The 23,850-nt window shown below is 31.2% G+C and overlaps 3 protein-coding genes across 3 annotated transcripts; 2 read left to right on the top strand and 1 right to left on the bottom strand.

The window, feature by feature from the left end:
• Positions 1-593: 593 nt before the first annotated feature.
• LOC137831530 (cation/H(+) antiporter 15-like) lies at positions 594-4,525 on the top strand. The gene is made up of 3 exons (XM_068639244.1): positions 594-1,044; positions 2,045-3,049; positions 3,147-4,525. The coding sequence occupies exons 1-3, from the start codon at positions 787-789 to the stop codon at positions 4,296-4,298; spliced, it is 2,415 nt and encodes an 804-aa protein (XP_068495345.1). The 5' UTR covers positions 594-786; the 3' UTR covers positions 4,299-4,525.
• Positions 4,526-6,340: 1,815 nt separating this feature from the next.
• Positions 6,341-9,451, top strand: LOC137833092 (cation/H(+) antiporter 14-like). Its single transcript, XM_068641464.1, has 3 exons — positions 6,341-6,657; positions 7,148-8,146; positions 8,271-9,451. The coding sequence occupies exons 1-3, from the start codon at positions 6,424-6,426 to the stop codon at positions 9,354-9,356; spliced, it is 2,319 nt and encodes a 772-aa protein (XP_068497565.1). The 5' UTR covers positions 6,341-6,423; the 3' UTR covers positions 9,357-9,451.
• Positions 9,452-15,249: 5,798 nt separating this feature from the next.
• Positions 15,250-16,163, bottom strand: LOC137831529 (uncharacterized). Its single transcript, XM_068639243.1, has one exon. It carries the CDS (start codon positions 15,914-15,916, stop codon positions 15,431-15,433), a length of 486 nt encoding a protein of 161 aa, XP_068495344.1. The 5' UTR covers positions 15,917-16,163; the 3' UTR covers positions 15,250-15,430.
• Between the last annotated feature and the right edge of the window lie 7,687 nt (positions 16,164-23,850).

Raw genomic sequence — 23,850 nt, 5'->3', positions numbered from 1 at the left:
AATTTTTAAAAAAGAGAGGAAATTTAAACATAATTGAGAAAAAAAAATCAGAGTTTATACTGTAATTTCCTCAAATAAATTAAAATACTGTCAATCAGCTTGGTGATACAAATTATAACAATTTGTATCTCTTAATTAAATAGTTCAAAATTCACTTCTAAAAGAATAGAAGGAAAACCCATCGGTATATAATTGCCAATTACTTTTTTTTTTAATTAAATTCGTATAACGTGTCATCACATAAAAAATATAGAAATATTATGCCATTTATTTGTTTGGATGTATTGTTTTTAAAATTGCATTATAAGATTAACTATTTATCTCATTTATGAATAAATACACCAACTAACAAGTGCTAGAATTGAAGATTTTTAACAAATGAAAGATTAAAGTGGGATAATAAATAGTGTAATTTCATGTTGGAGAATATTTGTTTTTACATTATATGGTGGTAAAAAAATGCAATGGTGAAAATTCTACAATTTATACTTTAAATTTGATATATTATAAATAGATTGATAAATTGTATACATTATAATTAGTAATTGTAGTCTTAAAAACATTCTTAATGGGAAAAATGACAAGATATTTTTATGATTGTGTTTGGTGGACACAAAGTAAGTTATGAAAGGAAACCATTAATTAGCTTTTATTTTGATTCTCTCTCTTTCTCTCATCCATTCATGATCACAATTCTCTCACAAATGTGTTCTCTCATAACATTCCTATGCTTTTCACTCTTTCCTCCCTTCAAAGTCTCTTAACCACTCTCATGAAGCTCCATCCATGGAGGTAGCCCAGGAAAACCTCATTCGCAGTGCCTTACAAGTTGCAGCCAATGAAGATTCCACGCATGGGAAGCCTTTCATATGCCATAGCACAGTTAATCAAATCCACTCCAAGGGAATCTGGTTTGGAGATGACCCACTTGCATATACTCTCCCTATTTTCATGCTCCAACTTTTTCTCATGTTCATCTTCACCCGTGTTTATTACTTTATCCTCAAGCCCTTGGGTCAACCGTCTTTTATTTCTCAAATTCTTGTAAGCTTTAATTCCTAATGTTCATATTCTTTTGCTATATTGTGATTCATGTAGATAGCTGCATTTAAATTTGTTTAAGAAAAATGAAAACTCATTACCCCAAGTTCTTAAAGAGATATTATGTTCAATGCTGTCAAATTCATTCCCAAATCCATTTGATTCATTGATATAAAGTCATAGGTGGTGAAAATTGGGTAAAAAAAATGCATTTTCTAAACCAGTTGATTATACAATAACTCCTTTTCATATTATGTAGTTCTCCAAGGAACCGATTGATTGATGTGTTTGCATATGGATGGTGGGGGACAGATCTTCTCACAAGATTTCTTATTTTATTTATTAATATATGAAAAAACATGTTCTATTTAAAATTTATATCTTACTTTCTTATTATAGTCGTTGTCAAAATTTAAACATTTTAAACTAAAGTATTTTGTATTTTTTATAATATATATTTTCTAAAACATTGTGCTATTTTATTTTCGTTAAAATATTATAAATTATTGTTTATTATCACTTAGAAAAAAAAACTAAGTCCACTGTTGTTTGTGATATAGTTGATATCAAATTTGTGACGAAGTAATATTTCCCAATTAGTTTTATTTCCAAGTCATTTTTTGGTCATTAAATAATGTTGGGTAGTGTAGTTATGGACATAATTCTACTGATAGGGTAATTAATTAATAGAAGAAAATTGTAACCTATCATTAATTGTAAAGAGAGTATATATATATATACACAATATCTACTCAATAAGACCATATGTGAATGTGTAGAATGAGATGTACTTCAATTAAGAAATTGTTTCTTTGCATGAAAATATTTTATATTATGAATCAAAGTTGCTGTTATGAGTGCCATTGATTATATTGTAAAGAGATTATATATATATATATATATATATATATATTTGTCTTATGGGTTGGATTGAATATAACTGTATTTAGTTGTTTATGGTGATGTCTAATTGAGTTTTTGAATGTTTTTTTTTGTTAAGCAGGGTGGTGTGACTTTAGGTCCTTCTTTTCTAGGACACAGTACAAAATTTATTGAGAAGGTTTTTCCAGCAAAAGAGAGAAGTGCGCTTGATACCTTGACTTTTTTTGGATTTATGTTATTCATCTTCTTAAGTGGGGTAAAGATAGATCCAACCATCACTTTTAGATCAGGTAGAAGGACTTGTGCTGTAGGAATTTTAGGCTACTTTGTTCCTTACATTCTTGCCAAAGTGGTTTTCTATATCCTCACACATTCCACATCATTTGATAAAGAAGTTTCTACGATGATGGCTATTGTGATAGAAGTTCAATGTATTGTAGCATTTCCTGTAATTACTTGCTTTCTTTCTGAACATCAGATCCTCAATTCAGAGATTGGGAGGTTGGCCACTGCTTCTTCATTAGTCACTGAGACTTGCTTCATTTTAAACATGACATTAACATTCTTTATAAAATTAACTTTAACAAAGTCAATAGTAGTATCGACTGGATCTTTCTTGTCCGCCGTTCTGCTTGTTTTCTTCGTCATCTTTGTAGTTCACCCGGCTGCAGTATGGGCAATTCAACAATCACCAGAAGGAAAACCAGTCCAAGAAATTTATATTTTTGGAGTTCTTATAACACTAATGTTGTGTGGACTCATAGGTGAAATCATTGGCATAAATGCAATTGTAGTATCTTTCTTTATAGGGCTAGCTATACCTGATGGTCCACCCTTGGGAGCAGCACTGGTAGATAAGCTTGATTGCTTTGTTTCTGTAGTGTGCTTACCTATGCTTTTTATCATAGTTGGATTAAGGACAAATGTGTATGCCATACAGACAATGAACAACATACTTGGGATTCTAATAATTATCTGCACTACTTTTTGTGGGAAAATTTTAGGGGCTTTGGTGCCTCTCCTTTACCTTAGGATGCCAATTCGAGATGCCTTTGCTCTTGGTTGTATAATGAACATCAAAGGCACAGTTGAAATGGCCTTGTTGACTGACTTGAAACTGAGAGACGTAAGTAAATTCTTTAATTCAAATGCACGTTACAATTTATAAACCTTTTGGTTTTGTGAGCTTAACAAAAAGTTACTCTTCTATGTTTTTTTTGCAGATGATGAATGATGAATGCTTTGCAATTATGATTCTAAATTTGGTGTTTGTAACTGGGATTTTGTCCCCTATTGTAAGAGTTCTGTATGATCCATCTAGGAGGTTTATTGCTTACAAAAGGAGGACAATTATGCATCACAACAGTGAAGAACAATTGCGCATACTAGCTTGCATTCATAAACAAGAAAATGTTTTGGCTGTTTTAAACCTCCTTTCAGCTTCCAATGCCACTAAAACAAGCACTATTGATTTAGTTGTGCTCCAACTTATTAAGCTTGTGGGGCGATCTTCCTCTGTTCTTGTTGCACATTTGCCGTGTAAAAAGTTCGGTGATAATCCTACTCTAACTGAGAAGATATTTAACTCGTTCAACAAGTTTGAAGATGCATACAAGGGCAGTGTCACAATACATTGCTATAAAGGCATTTCTCCCTATGCTACAATGCACAATGATGTGTGCTACATGGCACTTGAAAAGAGAACAACTTTTATTATATTACCCTTTCATAAGCAGTGGATATTTGGAAGGACAACTGAGTCATCTTTTCCTTTCCAGCAACTAAACAAGAATGTTTTAGACAAAGCTCCTTGCTCAGTTGGTGTCCTTATTGATCGTGGCAGTCAAAGGATGTTTTGGTGTGGCCACACAAAGGAATCAATATATCAAGTGGCTATTCTTTTCTTTGGGGGTGCAGATGATCGAGAATCACTTTCATATACAAGGCGTATGTTGAATCAACCTTATGTCCACATTACACTCTTTCATTTTTCATCTACAACTAACATTGTTGGAGGAACAGAAAGAAGCAAATTGCTTGACACACAAATCTTAAGTGAATTTAGGCTTAAGGCCTTCAGAAATGAGAGAGTTTCTTTTAGAGATGAGATGGTAATGAGTGGAAGAGATGTACTTTCAGTTATTGAATGCATGGAGAGTCGTTATGACCTTGTCATAGTTGGGAGGAAGCATGCTGATTCAAAAATTATATCAGAACTTAGCAAATTGAAGCATGGGGACTTGGGAGTTGTTGGAGAGATTCTTGTCTATTCAAATATTGGAGCCCAAACATCTATTTTAGTGGTGCAACAACAAACCAGATATTGGGGATCACGTGATCCAGAGGAGGACTCCACATATTTAAGAAAAGTATAAATATAGCAAAATTTAGGATTTGACAGAAAGAATTATGTACCTCTGATATAGATCATTTACTCCCTGCTGTACTTCCAAATTCAATTTTACTCTTCCTTTTGTATTTTTCCTTTTTAGTGTTTTTCTTCATTCTTAAATGACTAAGTCATAGTCATCAATGTTTGATATGTATTTTTCTTAATTTGTATTATAAAACTATTTCATTTAGAAGTTCATTCATTTTGAATAAATCAATACCACACAGTAAGTTTTCTTAACTTCTACAATACCTTAAAAATTATACCTACTATGTTTCTTATTAGTTTACAATGTAAAACCTTTCACACTTTTCTTCATAAACAAGAAGGTATAATATATAAATGAAATACTTGAAGTGTACCAATCTGTATACAGAAACCATATCGGAAAGATGATCAAAGATTTTGTTTTAAGAGTGCATCTATATAGTATTCATCTTACTGATAAAGACTACCCTAGGCATTGCTTGAAAGGCAAACTGAGCAATGCTTTCACAAGCTTACCAAGGCTACAACTAAACCCAAAACACATAACAGAAAAAACAAACAAACACCATAACATGCATTGTTTTAACTAATCACCGTGAAAGCTTCCTTAGTTATCATCAAAGAGCACTTTAAATTCCTTCTACTACTCCAAATTGGGTCACTAGAGCTTGTTACAATTCATGAGTTAGTGCTACATAGACTCATAATTCTAGTACGTACCTCAATCCCTTTTGACCATTTATACAACATATAGTTTGCTTATTGCCTAAACACGTTTGCAACTACATTTGATGTCTCCTCACCAAATAAGACAAATGTTAACCTATTACACCCTCCATAACCATAACATTGCATTGTCTGCAAATGTTAAATAATAACGTGAACTGCTTAATATGTATGTACTAGCCTACCTAGCTATTGACTAGGACATATTATACCAACTTCTACACCTTTGTTGAGATATTATATATTCAAATCTAGCCAGATAACCACTACACCTTTGTGTGAGACCAAGTGATATTACATTTCATCTCACTTCATTTGTTTTTCAACATCTTGGTTTTGAAACTAAAAGAAATCTTTAATATTTCATTCTATTCAAAACATTTATCCAAACATTTATCCTTGATTTTGTTCTTAACATTTCTGGTGTATAAAGACAATAACTATTTTAAATAGAATTCTTAAGTCAGAAATACAACCGGTTAATCTTCTAACTAATCTGTAGTATTTCTGATTTACACGGAACAAGAAAATCAATATGTTTTTCTATAATTAAATCATTTTTTTTTCTGTCAGGTTTTTTTAAAAGAGTGTTTTTGCGAAAATCTCTCTAAGTACAATTCCTGAACTTAGACTTCCATAATCTCAACAATTATCTCATGTGTTTAGCATTTTAAGGAGAGACTAATATTAAAAATATTTTGTAACCTTTTAAAATTTCATCATAAACTATAATATGAAATATTAAAAAAAGGTGAAATTTAAAAAAATCAATAACATGTTATATGTACTTTTAAAATATATAAATTATTTTATCAACAAAGAATGAATAAAAGGAATTTAAGAAATATCCCGATCTTTATAAAAAAAAAACTATTTGGCATACTTCACAGCAACCTATCATTACATACATCTTACAATATATATATCCTCTCAAAACATTAAGAATTTTAGAATACACAATTCATCTTATATTATGTGATTATTGTTACAAATGCATATATACATAATATAAATATCTTGAGCATGAAGCTATACACATGAAGTTACATTGATGGATCATTTATCTTCTCCATTTTGACTATATAGGACCAAAAATCCCAAACTATAGGAACATATCTAAAATGGTACCTCGTCTCGTACCAATAATTAAGGAATTCTTATTTTTAAATTACTATTCTTGCCAAACCAATCATATCGGATAACGGCATTGATGCTTTTCAACCATTAAGCTTTTAACTTCCTCATCCATCCATTACTAAACTATCATTTCAGTATCTTTTTCCATCTTCTCTTTCACATTCTTTCAAGTTTATTTCGTTGTTCCTAACCTTGGTATAGGTTTTGGCATTGTTTTGGTTGGCCTGTGGAGCATTCCTTTTCTTAATTTTGTTGATATGGAGAGTCAAATTTCAAATGAATTGATTTCTTCTGGAATGATTGGAAATGATAAATTAGTATGTCAATATGCTATAAAACACACGACTAAAGGTGTTTGGTATGGAGATAATCCCTTTCATCATGGCACGCCTATCATACTAATTCAAATTGTTCTTATGTGGGCTGCTGGTAGAATCACTTATTTCTTATTGAGGCCTTGTCATCAAACCCTTATTATTTCACAAATTCTGGTAAGCTTTCATCACTATTACAGTTGGTTCATCAATTTGAGTTATAATTATTAATTGATAATCAATATGGAAGTTAAGAACAAATTCAATGTTCTGATACAAAATAATTCATTTTCTGTTTGGTATTTAGAGAGACTAGTTACTTAAAGTATAAAAACATGTTTTGAAATAACTTTTTCATGTACTTTTTTCTAGATAGGTTATCTCATAAAGCTAATGAAATAAAGATTTTAGTAAGCATGTCTGTTAGTTAATTTGACTAGCTAGGGAGACCATAGTTACTAGGCATGCAAAGCATTTGAAACAATTATAGTAAAATCATGTTTCTGAATTTTTTCAGAACTTTTTCTTATTCAGAAGTTTTCTCACAGAATTGATGAGATAAAGAGCTGAATAGGCATGTGATGTTAGTGTAAAAGTTATTTTTACTGTAACCAATAGTTTTTGATTGGCATAATACTGAATGTTCCTTTTTGATTGGTCTGATCAGGCTGGAGTCATATTGGGTCCTATAGTTCTAGGTCGGCACAAGTCAACTCATGAAATGCTATTTCCAATAGAAAGCCAAATGACTCTGACAACATTTGTTGAATTTGGCATGATTATCCATTTCTTTAAGATGGGGGTGCAAATCGATCCCAGGCAAATCTTGAAGATTGAAAAGCAAGCAATAGTAATTGGTTTAACTGGTCACATGTCTTCTTTAGTACTTAGTGGTGTAGTTTTCAATATTGTTGGATCAATCTACCCTGAGGAAACTACAGACCCTAGTGTTCACGTTTTGGTGATATCATCTTCTGTGACTTCATTTCCTGTTGTTAGTAACTTTCTAACGGAGATGAATATCATAAACTCAGAGGTTGGACGCATAGCTGTATCCACTTCCATGGTTAGTGATTCATGCATGTGGATATTGTATTTTGTGGTAATCAATGGTGCTAAAGCAATTAAACACGAAACATATAAACCTTTTACAGAAATAATTGTGTCAATTAGTTATTTCGCCTCTTTATACTTCCTTCTAAGGCCATTGGTTATATGGATCTCCAATCGTAATCCACGAGGAAAACCTATGACAGAAAGTCATTTTTTGACTATCATTTGTATACTTTTGCTGGTTGGATTGACTGCAAGTATTGCAGGACAACCTCCTTTCGTTGTTGCCTTTTGTTTTGGGTTGATCTTACCGGATGGTCCCCCTTTAGGATCTGTTCTGACAGAAAGGCTTGACACTGTTGGTTCTACTTTGATGGTTCCATCTTATTGTACTATTATAGGCCTTAAAACCAGTCCTTATGCAGTAGCAGAAACCAAGTCAATAACCATTGAGATTATCTTAATTTCAATGTATGTAGGGAAGTTTCTGGGCACCATTTTACCCTCACTTCACTTTCAAATTGAATTTTGGGATTCTTTTGCATTGGCTGTAATCATGTGCTGCAAAGGCCTCATGGATCTCTGCTTCCTCGACTTATTATTGAGTGTTAAGGTATATATGTGACCTTTTTTTTGTTCCAATACCTAGATGTTCATTGGTCTTTTGGTGTTCTTCATTACAATTATGCTTTCATACTAGTTGTGTTAATTTTGTTGTATTTGATGTGTATGAACAGGCAATAGGAGAGCAACCTTTCACCCTTGCTATATTTACCATGGTGGTCGTAACTGGTTCTGCAAGTCTATATGTTTATCACATGTATGATCCTTCAAGGAAGTATAGATCATATACTAAAAAGTCAGTTAGAAATGCTCAGCATGAACCGGAACTCAAAATACTTGCATGTATCCATAATGAAGAAAATGTATATCCAATCATCAACCTTTTCCAAGCCTCTAATCCCACAGAGGCTACACCCCTCTCGGTCTTTATTCTTCACCTTGTGCAGCTTTCAGGTAGTGTAATTCCCACTCTCAAAAAGAATGAGATTGCTAACAAATCATCTCAACACATACACAACGTCTTTGATCAATTTTACCAGCACAACAACGGGTGTGTCAGGCTGCATTTCTTCACAGCACATACCCTATCTGTAAGCATGCCTGATGATGTATGCAGCCTTGCAATGGAGTCCATGTCTAACGTTGTGATTATGCCATTTCATAAGCAATGGTCCAGCAAAGGAAATATGGAGTACTCAAGTACTTCAATTAGGACACTAAACCAAAATGTTCAAAACAAAGCTCCTTGCTCCGTTGGCATCTTCGTAGACCGGAGTCAAATCAGTAAGAAACTATTACTGGTATATGGGAAGTATATTTGTGAAATTGCCATGATCTACTTAGGTGGAGGTGATGACCTCGAGGCATTGTCTTATAGTTTACGTATGGCTCAACATCCAAATGTGAGACTAACAGTGTTCTGGGTTAGGGTTAAAATCCAAGGAAAACAAAGTAAAACAAAGAACCCTTACATTGACTTGATGGAGCATCTACGTTATAGTAGTTACCATGAAGGCAAAGTAACCTTCAAGGAAGAGCCTGTGGAAGATGGGGCTGAAACAACACAAGTTATTCGAAGGATAGAGTCAAACTTTAGTTTGGTCGTAGTTGGTAAGCATCATGTGAAAGACTCTGCATGTACACTAGGATTGACAGAATGGTGTGAACTTCCTGAGCTTGGTCCACTTGGAAACCTCTTAGCCACATCAGATTTTTCATGTTCAGTTTTGGTGGTACAAGAACAACCAAGGTGTTTCTAAAAAAATTAATAAACTTTAGAACTTATTTGTCATATAGATTAAATATATGCTGAAATTTGTAAAGTCTTTGCGATTATGACTTGCATGCATTTAGGTACTTTATATGTTCCAAAACTTGAGAAACTCCTTTCACACCATAGGATAACTTAGCCAAGTATTCTAGCTTTCAAAATACAAGTGATATCCTTGAGTTTGTTTCAAGCTTGAAATAGAGATTAAACTAGAAGAAAAAAAATATAAAATAGAACTTAGAACTTTGAGAATAATTAAGGATATGAAAAATGGAATACCTCCAATTTAAAACCATTATTATCGATTTAGGAAAAAAAAATTATACCAATTTGGATTAAGTTGTGGGGGCATTGCAAACAGATGACAAAGATGAAGTCATAGGTGTGGTACACGAATTTTGTGTTGAAATTGTTTGTCTTTTACACAATTTTGTTTATATTAATTAACTGAAGTTGTGTCACAATAATATAACATATAACTATAACTGATCTTGTGTACGGATGACACAACTTACTATAAGAAAAATTTATTTTAGCTATCAATAAAAAGTGGGTGTTATAAAATAAAATCACTAAGATGAGAGAAGTCTACTCAAGTTGGACACAAAAATAAATGTCAAATATTGTGTCCACAATGGAAACATTTAACTTACACTAAAACTTATTAAAATAATAATAAATTAATGTCTAGAATAGAGACACAAAGTAGATGCAATGAAAAAAATTAAGTGACAAAATAATATTGAGTCTAGATGGGGATACAAAATGGATGCAAGTTAAAAATTATTAAAATAATAATAATAAGTTAGTGTATGGAATGAGGACACAAAGTAGATGCAATCAAAAAATAAGTTGCAGAATGATACTGCGTCAAGAACAAGGACACAAAGTGGATGCAAGTTAATATTTTATTACATTTAGCGTAGGTCAAGACAACACTAAAGGGACATGAACGTTTATTGTCACCTTAGCCCACACTAGGTTATTTAATGAGAAAAAAAATAAAACATTAAAACATTTTTGTCTCACATTTTCATTTTCTCACACTTTTAATTTTTCATTTCTGGCTCACACTTTCAAACTCATAATCTCAAAATTCCTCTCAAAACCCTACGTCTTCTTCATTTCGCTCTCCTTAAGTGCATTTTACTATTTATTTCTCAGGTAATATCCCCAATAGCATCAATTTACTCACATTTTCTTTCTCACAAAGTGTTCCCAACGAGGACAATAAGTTTAACTATTGTTAGAGATCTCACATCGACTAGAGATAAAAACATTTCATAGTATACAAGTGGATGCAAACATCACTTTATAAGTCGGTTTTATGAGGTTGAGTTAGGTTTAAAGTCCACTTCTTAATATGGTATCAGAGACATTTTGAACATATCCTAACGATTGTTTGTTGGGCTTATCAAGCCACCAACTATCAGGTCGTTATCGGACCACCCATAATATATTAGATATTAGGAAATTTCATAGTATATAAGTGGGTGCAAACCTCACCTTATAAAACATTTTTATGAGGTTGAGTTAAGCTTAAAATCCACTTCTTAATAGTTATTAATTTTATATCTATTTTAGTGTCCCTCAAACCTACGTTATAGTTAAATAATATATTTTTTTTATAGCCAATGCTACCTTGTAAATTTGTGTCCCATTGGAGGTCGTCTCTAATGCATAGCAACCAAAAGATTAACTTTCATTTCTATTGGGACGCTAAACCCACATTATCCCCATGTAACTTCTCTATTTTTCTCTTTGTGTCGCTTTTTTGGAGACTCTACAATCACTATTTCTTGTAGGGTCCGTTTGTATCTAGGAGTGGAAAAGCACATACTCGCTATACACCAAGGAAAGTTGGGAAACCAAAGCAAAAAATTAAGAAAAACACCGAAATCGAGATGCTTTTGGCACTGAAAACTTTCTTTGCAGAAGTGTGAAGAAAGTGTATATGTATATATATATTTAATTAATTTACATTTTTACCCATTTATTTTAAACTCAAATTATTATTATTTTTATTTAAAACAGAATTAAAATTTAAATATAATTAATATTATAAAAAAAGTAATTATTATAAATAACATAATTAATCATATTATAGATATAATAAATTATAAATATAAATAGTAATAAAAACAAATAATTTTTAATAATAAGAAATAATTTATATAATAATTATATTAATTAAAAGAGTAAGAGATAAAAATAATAATGTTATTTAATATAAAAATAAGTTTTTATCAAATATTTATAATTATAAATATTTAAATAATATTTTAATTAAAAATAATTATAATTTATAAATAAATAAATCAAATTATTTTTTTAATAATTTTTAAATATAAGGATAAATTTGTAAACATACATTTTTATCAATTAAAAATAATATAATTTTAACCACACCCATCACATCATTCACAAACTTTCATAAACTTTCCCTACACTTTCCAGTATATTTACCTTAATCCAAACACTTACACTTTCCCTTCAAATCATCTAAAATCTACTCATTCATTTCCACTCCCTAATCCAAACAAAGCAGTAGTGATTATTTTGCACAGAAGTTGTGTCACTATGCACAACTTTAGTTTTGATTGTCTTTTTTATGTTTTTTTTCAAAAGGAAAGAATTAGGTTAAGTTTTTTAAAAAAATCAAGAATTTATTTTAAGTTATTGGTTTATAGAATTTTTGGTTAAATAATTTGATGACACGAAGCAAATAGGTTTTCTTAAATATATATTACTTATGAAGTTTATTATTTGTGTAATTATGTTGTTTTTCTTATTGTTTGAATTGGAAGACTAGATGCATCTATAACAAAATGGATGACCCAAATCATAACAAACCAAAAAGAGCTCTTATTGTATAAATTAAGGGCTCAATAGGAATAACTATAAGTATCGACAAGTATGCCATCATTTGTAAATAAACTTTTTTATTATGAAAAAATTCCTCTCGTTTTCTTATATGGGAATTAACATTAAACAGAATGTACTACAAAAAATAATCATATACAACGGATACAACGGCGGTTATTTACTATAGCCGCATTCTTATATGCAACGCAAAGATTTATAAGGGCGGCTATGGTAAATAGCCACATTCTTAAATGCATTACACATCCCTTTTATAAATCATTATGAAGCATATAAGAATGTGGCTAAATTGCTGCCTTCTTATCTGTTTGAAATAAGACTACGTGTACATCAAATGCGGCTAGAAAGTCGTCGTTTTAAAGTGAAAATATATAGTCGTCCTCTTTTGACCTTTTTGCACAAGTGCTTATACATACAAATCAAGTCTCACGCATTGCTATCCTCTCTTGCTCATAAAATTTTGAAACTTCCTATATAATATTAAACCTTATATAAAATTTGTACCTTCTCTTCTCAATAAACCAGAAACCCATCAAAGACAACACACACAACATTGCAAAAAATGACAACAAAATATTCCTCACTACCTCCACCCTCGACCAAGCTTCAAAGATTTCAAGAGCTCTCGCATACAGCAATAAATGGGACAACCATAAATGGAGGCAACAATCAACTAAGTGAACAACAAATATAGCCACAAATCCAACAAGGATTAAGTTTATCGACCCATGAGCCAAAGAGAGGAAGAAAAAACTACGAATTTGAGAAGATTTGAGGGCACAATGAAGAAGGAGAAAGCTAGGAATTTTAAAGAGAAAGAACTCGAGATAAATGGCGCAGAGAAATGGGGATAGGTGCCTCTAAATTCACTTAAGCAAAGTCGACCAGGTCCTAGCACCCACCTAATAACTAGCATCAACTTGACTCTAACACATGCACTCACAATTGTGTCATTATGACCCTCACATGCAACATTTTAACCTAGAATCGGCCAAGCTCTAGTATGCACCTAATAAATTTAGTGTCAGTCATGCCCTAACATACTTCAATCCCAGCTAGAGACAACCCAACCCTAGTTATACCCAACTCTAGTGTAGAGTCGGTCCAATCCTAACAAAATTCTTTATATTTTGCTTTCTTTTGTGTTGGTTTAACCAACATGGAGTTGTTTGACTCCCTTTGTGCTTGTGTTGCATCTCCATGACAAACACTATGCTTCATGTGATGTTTGAGTCGAGTTGCAAACACTTTAACTCACTCTAGTAATGTCTTGGATATAACCGAAACTAAACTTTTATATCTGACTCAATGTCTTCTTGTACTGAATCAATCACATATATTTTTTTTATCAACAATCAAGAATATATATATACAAGAATCACTTCATGGGTGATTCAACTCTTATACAAAAAGGTATGAACAGCCTAACTGCATAACACCTTTGAACCATCTAAAAACAAAGCAGCTCCTAACATAACCTGACAAAACATGACAGAAACTTCCTCCGACATCCCACTAAAAAATCAATCACATATATACTTTAGTGGTTTAGAAATTAAATTAAACTATTTGATTTGGAAAAAAGTAAACTAGCAAGAAACAATCAGTTAATTTCGGTTTCAATTCACAAAAACATATGTGGATAGATCTACCCATAGAATAAAAGGTGGAGTGAAACCGTAGTAGGCATATGGTCCAAAGATATTAGTAAAATATATATGCATGAGTTGTACTGACAAAGGGATGTGCAAAGAATTGTCTAGTTACTATATAGTATTGTTAGCATGGGAGAGAGGAGAGGAGAATCCATGTGAAGAAGTGAGTAATTAATAGGAAAAATATTAAGTTAAGGAAGATGTATATGCCAGCTTGTTTGCTTTTGTTTCTTTATGAATGTAGCGTGAAGATGTCGCTATTTGAGAACTATATGTCTTGCAAGACAACAAAATAAGCTACCCACGTTTACTTTAGTTTTCAAATCATGGATTATATGTTATATATGTGGTCATATTAATTCCTCAAGCACCCACCATGCCCCCACCTCATGCATAATGTTTCCTTCTTCTTCTTCTTTCTTTTTAATTTCATTTATAAATGAATATATCCTCTCACTCCCCTCAAATTGCAAGATTAACCCATAAAGTGTTATAAAAAAGAAAAATAAATCATCATCAACTAGTAAAAATGATTTTTTAAGTAAGGTTGAGGAAGACTTTTGCTAAGAATTTAATAAGGCTGTTATCCCAAATTCCCTCCCCATTGCCTGAAAAGATAGCTAATTTTGGTTTTTTCTTATGTTCATGTTACCTTGACTTCTAGACAAGAGCAAAAAACACTAGCATATTTTCTAATTATTGCTACTTAGATGGTTCAAATAATATATATAGTTACAGCTCATAGCCTTAATTAAGTTGGAATATTAATACGAACACTATAAGCCAAAAAACAATGTTGGTAATATATAATTAAAATGACAATAATGTCAACTTAAGACCCTCTTCTTTAGTTTCTTTTATATATGTGTGTGTGGATAGATTCCTTTAGTAGACATATAAGTGGCTAACGTGCATGCTCCTCTTAATTATCAAAAATAAGACTTGGTTTAATCGTTGAAAAATGGGAAATTCAAAACTATTTTAGATCATTAGTTGGATGCCACAATTAGTTTTCTTACAAATTAAAAGTTTGATTTCCGCAATCCATTTAAGACAAATAGATAAGCTTAGCCGGGTTTCCAATTGTGGGGTACAAATTAAAGTTAAACACACATTTTCCCTTCACTCATATTATATATATATATATATATATATATATATATATATAAATCAACAAACATAAATAAATAAAGAACGATATTTGCATGAACTTGAGGTTGGAAATTGTTTGGTACAATCTTGAAATCTTCACTCTTGGTAACTTCTTTTCTCCATCCTTTTTACCTTATTGTTGGAAAGCAAACAAATTTAAAAGGTTTGATCAAACTCAACTCCGCAAAACAATTTTAAAGCAAGGTAAAAATTTTATCCACAAAATCAAATCCCCACGTACATTTATAAAACAAGGAGAAAAAGTTTCTGTTCCTATATATTTTAATAATTGAACATTTTTTTTTCTTTTTTTTTTTCTCTTCTTTTTCCGGCCATGTCGGATTCCGGCAACCGGCGGATAACACAAAACCCACTAGTCTTCTGATATACTCTCCAGATGAGGTTTCCATATTCCGATGCGACCTTTTCGGCGATCACGGCACGATGATTTTTTCTCTTTAGAAACTTTGTGAGAGACTTTGAGTGATCGTGATGAAAACTCGTCACTATCACCCTTGTTGTTCTTCTTTATTGATGCTTTCTTTTTCATATCACCGTCACCACCAATGCTCCCTTTTCCGGCGTGTCTTTTCTTCTCCGGCAGCGAGGTTTCCGGGATCAAGAAGTAGATGCTGCCCCTTTTGAGCTCGGTCTCCGGCGAGAGGATCAAAATCCGGCGAACAACTCCTTCAGAGCTAGGTTTGCTGAGAACATGGTTAGGGTTTGCTTTGAGAACCTCTCCAGCTGTGATTGAACGTGTAATCTCTTCCACATAGCCGTTCAAATGCACTATCCGAATCAAGTCCAGTGCCCCACATGGAAGAACACAAGCCAAACAGCACCTTAAGCTATTTCCCATTGTTGCTCTACTTTATATATCTGAATAATAAATAACTGATGTAGGGTTTCAAGTTTGAATCCTGATCAGAAAAAAAAAGGTACTATACCTTTCAAGCCTTTGGCTAAAACTATGTGTAGCTTTGAATGTTGGAGAATTGTTTGAAGAAGGGAAGGAGGTGGAGTAAGAGGTGTGTATATATAGCAACTACTGTACTTGCAATGCAAAAGGAGAATTTGATAATGATGGTGGGTGATGATGATGTTGTAGTTGATAATTATGGAACTTGGTGGATTCAAATTGACCAAGCTACCCTTTCTGTGACTTCAAATTTTTGGGGTTTGAATATCTCTCACATGGTGGGGTTGGCTTCCTTCTATATGTAATTTAACTTGTGTGTGTAAGTTGTGGCTTGCTGCCATGTGTTGCTTTAAGAACTATATATGTAGTAAACTTTGCCAAGTTTTGTTAAGGATCTTTATTAATGATTAAATTCTTAGTTTCTTACTTTCACCTTTTCATTTTTTTCTTTGTTTCTTAAGGAAAATTAAGCCCATGTGATTAATGTGCATGCTGCTTTATTTTGACTGGGTTGGTATACTTATATGCAGTCAAATATATTTTTGCATGGAGAAGAAAAGGTTCATTAATTGAAGTATTTTATAAAAAGAAAATAACATTCATGAATAATTAAAAAAAATGAAGGCCAGAATAAGAAAGAAAAGGTTCTCTGGTCTCTATTATTATATGAAATATAAAGTAAAACTGACGATGAAGGTTTCCATTAATTAATATTATTAAAATATTTCCATATTTCGAGATATTTCTTTATATGATTTTGTTTTTGAAAAAATTCCTACAAAAGAATAAACATTTCTCTGTAAAATTTTGTAAAGTTCTTTGAAATGTTCATAAGAATTTTACAGAAAAATTTATTGGTCTAAGTTGAAATAAAGTGAATTTAAAATGGTAAATAAATTAAAATTAGTTATAAGTTGTAAAAGAAAAGTGAAAGACTGAAAAACCTAATCATTAAGTAGATTATTTTTTGTAAAAGTAACTTCTTGTTAGTTATGCTTGTAAAAGATTGGCACATCCTAAAATATTTTTTTTAATTTTATTATTTTTTCTGATAAAAAAGGTAGTTTATTCTCCAGGTAGGAAATAGAATATAAAATAAGTGTAATATATGAATAGGTGTTACATCATATTTATTTATTCTTGTTAATAAAAAAAAAAGAGTGAAGATTTGAGATTAACAATAGTACTTTTTTATTTTGTTTCTCTTTTTCTTCCTATCAATATTTAGTGAGAGGAAAATAAAATAATGGTTTAGAACAATAAATGTACATATTTGGTAAGCCATTAAATGTACATGGATTTAGTAATGGTAAAATGTTTGAAGATAATTAAAGTTTACTTCTACGTACTAAGGTATTATTATTTCTTGTAACTATACAGAAGTATTAAATAAACAGAAAAAACAAAATATCATTTCCCATAAACTGAGACATTGGTTGATCAAAACAATATTATTAATTTAGATCCATAAGGTGCCATGGGAAGTAGTGTGATCAACTGCACAAAAGGTAATGAAGAAATAGATAAATATTGGCATCTGACAAGAAACTAGTTCAGAAGAGACAAAAAATAAAGTATGGAATTAAACCAAAATTAAAGGGCTAATTAAGGTCCTTAATCCTTTCCTATTAAATCTATATGAAATCCGCGTTCAAGGGTAACCATGTTTACCAACAGAATCTCAGGGTCATAAAGTTCAGACTTCAAAGTATTTTTAAAAAAATATAAACACTTATTGTACGTATTGCATTGGAAAAGTACGTATCTTCATATACGTACGGCGGTGTCTTCTCAAAAACTAAAAGCCTACATAAATTATCAAAATTTGCATTTCTATACCAATGTTCTTTTATTTTGTTTAATTTTTTATTGATAAAAAAAAAAACAATGTTGTTTTCTCATCTAAATTTGTGAGTAAGATTGCGTTACACTAAATACTAGCTAGAAAGAATATATCATTACTTCAAATTTGTATGCAATTTCCAGCATTCATCACAAACAAAAATAATCATCAATATATCTTTTATCATCAAAAAAATTATTAAAGAAATAGAATACATGGAGTTTTAACCCAAATACAAAAGTTTTACAAAATCATTTTGGATACATAAAAAAAAAAAGTTAAGAGAAAATCATGAAATAAAAATTAAATTTTAGTGACAAAAAATAATTAGTTGCTATAGTAACTAAATTATAAATAATTTTAGAGACTAAAAAATTTTTGGTTTCTAAATTAATTTCTATTATTGTTAAATGGTTTATAAATTAATATCTAATTAGCAATCAAGGTTTTTGCTATCAAATTTAGAAACTAAATAATTAGTATTTAAAACATTGGTTGCTAATTACATACCAATTTAGAAACTATTTAACAATAATAAAAACTAATCTAGAAACAACTTTTTTTAATTTCTAAAATTATTTCTAATTTAATTATTATAGCAACTAATTATTTTTTGTCTCTAAAATCGATTTTTAATAAAAAAAAATCAACCTTTTTATTATGTTAGCCTTTTTTTTTCAACAAATAATAAAATAAATATATTTAAAAGACATTTCAACTTCTATAAAAAAAAATAAAAATCTCAAATACCTCTTAAGACAAATAACAGCTACATTATGCTTTTAAAACAGAATCTATAACATCACAACCTTCTCACATTTGTATAAAAATTATATTTTATATTGGCTTAGAATTATTTTTCAGAAGAATTATTATAATTATTTTAGCCTTAAATCATAGTTAAGTGATAATTTTGATAGTGTGTAACTAACCTAAGCAATAAGGTGTAGGTCGAAGGCATATTTCTATGATCCAGGCTGGGCAATGAATTATGATTCAACCTAATGATTAATTAATGCATGATCTAGCTATGTTCATAGATGATTATTATTATTATTTTTATTTTTATTTAAAGTTAAAATGTGGACCAAGTTAGCATTAATTAGGTGATCCTACTTACCATGGTAGCCACCTTTCCTGTATGATATATATAATTGAAGGGCATGGGGCTACACTTGATGTGATATTTGTGTCACTTCAAATAAATTTGCTTTCATGACAGATATTTGCACGTCCTTTTTTCATGAAAGAAAATTGGTAATGATGGCTACAACTCATCATTGATCAAACTAGTAAGGTCCATTCATATATGCTTCAATGGTTTTTGTCTATTACGAATAATTTGAACCAAAAATCAAGCAATTAATGGATCACAAAATTTTGGCTGAAAGCGTGTCGAAATTAGACCACCCGTCAAGTCTACATATTTCGGTGATCAGATCTCACCCTCGATCGCCCTCTGTTTTCCCTTTATCAGAATACGTGTTTTTTCATTCATCATATACTATTCCAGGTATAGTTACATCATAATATAATAATATATTCTAACTACTACCTGTTTTCAATTCTCTTTGATAAATAGTCTTTAAAAAGATGACTCATCATATATTCACATTTGATAGTAATGTCGCAGATGTGACAAATGACATAGCAGAGTTAGATTGTGTGCGAATGAGTAGCGCAAGCTATATTACATCGATTCTTAGTAATAATCGATGTAATATATATTTTTTATTTATAATAACACATATTACACCGGTTAAGTCATTTAACCGATGTAATATATGATTCCCGCGACAAAGAATCTTTCGACAATCGAATTATCAAATGACAGTGTTCTGAGAGTCGTGTGAATCTGTTTTGACGCCGATTAGTTCTGCGCCATCGTCCACGACAGCGACCGCACGCGGTCCTTGTTGTTAGTGGCGAAGTTGTTCCCGGTGTGCTGTCACGTCGAGCGCGACAATGACGATCTCGCTTGACGATATGAGAGTTGCAATCCATAAGAACAACAACTTTCAACTCGGCCTCGCAGTAGAGGAACTCGTCGAGGAGGCGACAGAGCCAAGATATGGAGAAGAGCGACACCGGAGTCCTTGGTAATGGTGAACAAGAGTTCAGAGAAACCGTCTCCCACGTACTTCTGAAATCATTATTGTTACAAAATTGCTCTTGCCACGTTATATTTTTTACCACGTTGACAGCGGCGTCAAATGTATGTCATGGTGAAGAGGGTTAAGAAAACGTTTTTTTAAAAAGATTATTTACATCATAAAATAAAGAAAAAGAAAAGTAAAAACTACGATAGCTGAATGCATGCACGTCACCTTGAACTTACACTATAACCGATACATTTTCCCTTTTGTTGTGTCTTTTTTCCTTAATCTTTATCGTGTGATGGTAAGTGTAACTGCAAATTTTGGAAGGTAGTGGTGTTGGTGTGCTGGCTATAAACTGATGCACAGAGAGGATGAAGCTTCGTGGAACTGAGGTTTCAGGCACCGACCACAACAGTAGCAGAAAACCTCAATCAAACGTTTCTTCTGATCATAAACTATTGTGGTGGTTAAGGGAATGCACGAGGCATGCCATTTACAAGATTCCTAGTGCACTGCTATTAAATCTATCAGAAAAAAGAGAAGCTTAATTAATTTGAGGCTGTGCTAATTATAATCAATTATTGAACAACGTGAACTTAGTCTGTCTCTACACTAAAGCCAAGGTGGAAACCCTATTAATTAATCACCCACACCTACTGTTTTTATCTTTCTCATAGTCTAAATAAGTGTGATTTAAGTAACTAGCATTCATGTGCTAATGATGGGTGATAATCACTTTTTTCTTATTCTAATAACATCCTCCTTAATTAACGCTACCGAGATATGGTCCCTTCTAAACTTAAATATATTTATAAGAACAAAATATTTAAATATTTTTTTAAAAACTTCATTTGATGTTGCTTTTTATAAAAATGTCATTATTTTTACATTTAAGCATTATTTTATTAAATACAACTTGACGGTAATGTTTAAAAAATATCTCTTTATTCTATAAAAAAACAAGAATATTAAATAAACTTAACCATTGTTCTTAATTAGTGTGAAGTTTTGCTTGTAATTGAATCGGAGATAGTGTATGCTTATCACATCATAAAAATATATAAATAAAAAAATTATTCAAGATATAGAAAATTTAAATGGATAGCAAGACAATAAAAAAACATAACCCATTATAAAAATAAGCATAAACAATTATGTTTTTAAACTGGTATAACAATTTCTAACAAAAATGAACAATCACAAATTGTTAATTTTTACCCTCGTTTCTATTTATATGTTACAGCAGAAAAATAAAACAAGTAGGAATCCTATGTCTTGTTTTTTCATTTTTTTTTTGTTTCCAATACACTCTTTAGTTTCTATCTCATTATGCATACTAATTTCATCTTTTTTCTCTCCTTTTCCCAATCAAACAAACTCATAAGCTTGTGATTAGATGTTTAAATTTTAAGTCTCTTTTATAAAAAAAAGATTTAAAACAGAAAATCTCAATGCACAGTGAACAATATGAGAAGTGTAAAAAATATATCATAATCTTAATTTGGTGTTTACGATTGGCCAATGCACAGCATCATCACCTCGAGGGTCGTTCTGATATGAGTCAACTGAGTCAAGTGCATGTTGTTTTGGTTGTGTAGTTAACATCCCAAGAAGCTTTGATCTCGAGATTCAGATGATTGGTCTTCATCTTCACCCATATTTATACAATTCTAGCTGGCAGTGTTTCAAACAAAACAACCAAAGAGAATGCATTCAATCACTATTTTTTCTAAGGGTCCAAACATAAATTTAAAATATAATTAAAGTGAAAAAATAGTTAGGGACATGTAATTAACAAAATAGAAGAGAACTGTTGAACGTGGTAACCAGATTTTAATTCGTTTTTTATTTAGATGCATACGACAAAATCGACATAAAAGAAGAGGTTGAAATGATAACGAGTGAGTTTGGGTAGACGACAAATTTTGGATTTGTACCATAGTACCATTTCCCGTAATTCTGATACGTGTTGGACTTCGGATTACATTATTATTCATATTAATCAATTTTCCAAGATCTTCAGTATCCTCATCAATTTTTTATTCACATGACTTTTTTTTACATTATAATGTAAAGATTGTATTCTAACTTTTAAAGTTGTTCCAACCTCGAATGCATTCCAGGTATTGCTTCTTTCCAAACTCAGAACTCTATCTTCTGTTCTTAAAAAGTTTCTACAGTAATTAAAGGAGAAAAAAAAAGTGTATTTAAATTATTTTTTATTTCAATTTAAAACTATTAGATAATTGTTCTCGAACGGATATTGGGACTTAAAGAACGATTGTTTTACTTATTCCTTTGGTCTGTCGTTAACACTCTCAACTTCCTGTTTCGCCTTTCTCCTCTCGGTCGTCTGGTCTCACAGACTGAGATATTACTTGCAGAAGTCATTCCGACAATCAAATCAGTTAGGGTATCAACACTCAGTTGTCAGCATACTGTAGATAATGACGTACCTGATTCTAGAAATTTGTGTTATTTTATATTATCTTAATGAGCCTTTGTTGGTGGACCGAATTAGGAGGTTGATTCTTATTTAGGATTGCGCTAAACAACTCTTAACTATGGATTAACTCTACTGATTTGGTCAACTCATGACTCGTCGTCATGGATCGGTCGACCACGTGTCATCGCGTGACCTTCTTATTGAGGTCGAGTGGTCAGATGGTTTGAGTTTCTGACCGACTTAATGAGTCGTTCAATCGTGTCAATACGTATCATAATAAAATCTTACATTCCATTTCGTTACAAACCTAAGCCTATATGTTTTATGAACAAAAACAAAACAGAGAATAAGACAGTCAATTGCAGATGAAAGAGGAGGCTCGTGAGTTCTATAGATAAAACACAAAATTAATTTTCATTTTTATTTTCTTAAAGTACATAACTTCCTTGTAAAAATTGTAAAAATCATACCCAGAAACTGAATTAAACGCCATTGATGAGTTGTACAGATATATAAAGCACCAAATTTTGTTGTTATGTGTTTTTTACTGTTTTACTTAACCTGACTAAAAAGAGAAAAGAGAGGAAGATACATGAACATGAAGAATATGAGTGCATGCAGGTATGATCAAATTCTTTATGACATAAAAATTAGGAGTTAATGAGCAGTATAATTATGTTCAATTACAATTTACAATTCTTGTTATAGAGAACTTCATTAGTTAACTTGTGTGGAATAGATGGTTTCTAGATAGTTTTTTAAGATGATTATTATGATAAGTTTGGCTGATCTTTATTTTTTTATTTTGAAATTATGTAATTTTTATAATAAAATTAAAATATTCCTAAAATCAAACATAAGTTACATCGATATCATTAAAATCTTATTTCATGTGTTAGAATACCAAAAAAATGCAAAAAGAAAGAGAGCAGATACAGAATCAATTATAGAAAAGCACAGAGATTCCCTGAAACAATTAATGCATCAAATCCGATTTTAATATATATATATATATATATATATATATATGTGTGTGTGTGTATAATTGACATTCTCTAAAGTTTGATAATATTGCACACAATCCTCCTATTTTTTTCTACTTCCACACTAGCATATTTTACTGACATTTTTTTTTATAAATTACACCAAATAGTATAATAATTAGAAACGCAGGAAGAGTTTGGTATAACACTCATTAATAAAAGAGTGAAATGACATTATATTTTGCTAAAATTAAAACTAAATAAAAATGTTGATACTTTGATGAAACAGTTGAACAAAAGAGTAGAAATTGATATCCAAGTATTGTGACATGAGATGGTTTATTTTGGGTGAGATTATATAGATGTTTGATATGGTTTTGCATGTTGAGTAAAGGTTTACCTGAAGTTCCTTGGGATGTTATTGCAACTACCAAATCGAAATATAATTTTGTAAGCATTGCTTCATGTTTCGAAACATTGAATGGGATCTTGGAGAACGAAGA

Source organism: Phaseolus vulgaris, chromosome 6 (genome assembly GCF_000499845.2).
Source record: "Phaseolus vulgaris cultivar G19833 chromosome 6, P. vulgaris v2.0, whole genome shotgun sequence".
Taxonomy (NCBI): Eukaryota; Viridiplantae; Streptophyta; class Magnoliopsida; order Fabales; family Fabaceae; genus Phaseolus; species Phaseolus vulgaris.
The sequence above is the reverse complement of the archived record's forward strand: the minus strand, read 5'-3'. Positions and strand labels throughout refer to the sequence as shown.

Excerpts from the sequence above, each read along its gene's own strand:
- LOC137831530 (XM_068639244.1), top strand. The coding sequence starts at position 787 with ATGGAGGTAGCCCAGGAAAACCTCATTCGCAGTGCCTTACAAGTTGCA. Across the intron at positions 1,045-2,044 it reads CTTTTATTTCTCAAATTCTT|GGTGGTGTGACTTTAGGTCC; the intron begins GTAAGCTTTAAT and ends TTTGTTAAGCAG. Across the intron at positions 3,050-3,146 it reads CTGACTTGAAACTGAGAGAC|ATGATGAATGATGAATGCTT; the intron begins GTAAGTAAATTC and ends TTTTTTTTGCAG.
- LOC137833092 (XM_068641464.1), top strand. The coding sequence starts at position 6,424 with ATGGAGAGTCAAATTTCAAATGAATTGATTTCTTCTGGAATGATTGGA. Across the intron at positions 6,658-7,147 it reads TTATTATTTCACAAATTCTG|GCTGGAGTCATATTGGGTCC; the intron begins GTAAGCTTTCAT and ends TGGTCTGATCAG. Across the intron at positions 8,147-8,270 it reads ACTTATTATTGAGTGTTAAG|GCAATAGGAGAGCAACCTTT; the intron begins GTATATATGTGA and ends GTGTATGAACAG.
- LOC137831529 (XM_068639243.1), bottom strand. The coding sequence starts at position 15,916 with ATGGGAAATAGCTTAAGGTGCTGTTTGGCTTGTGTTCTTCCATGTGGG.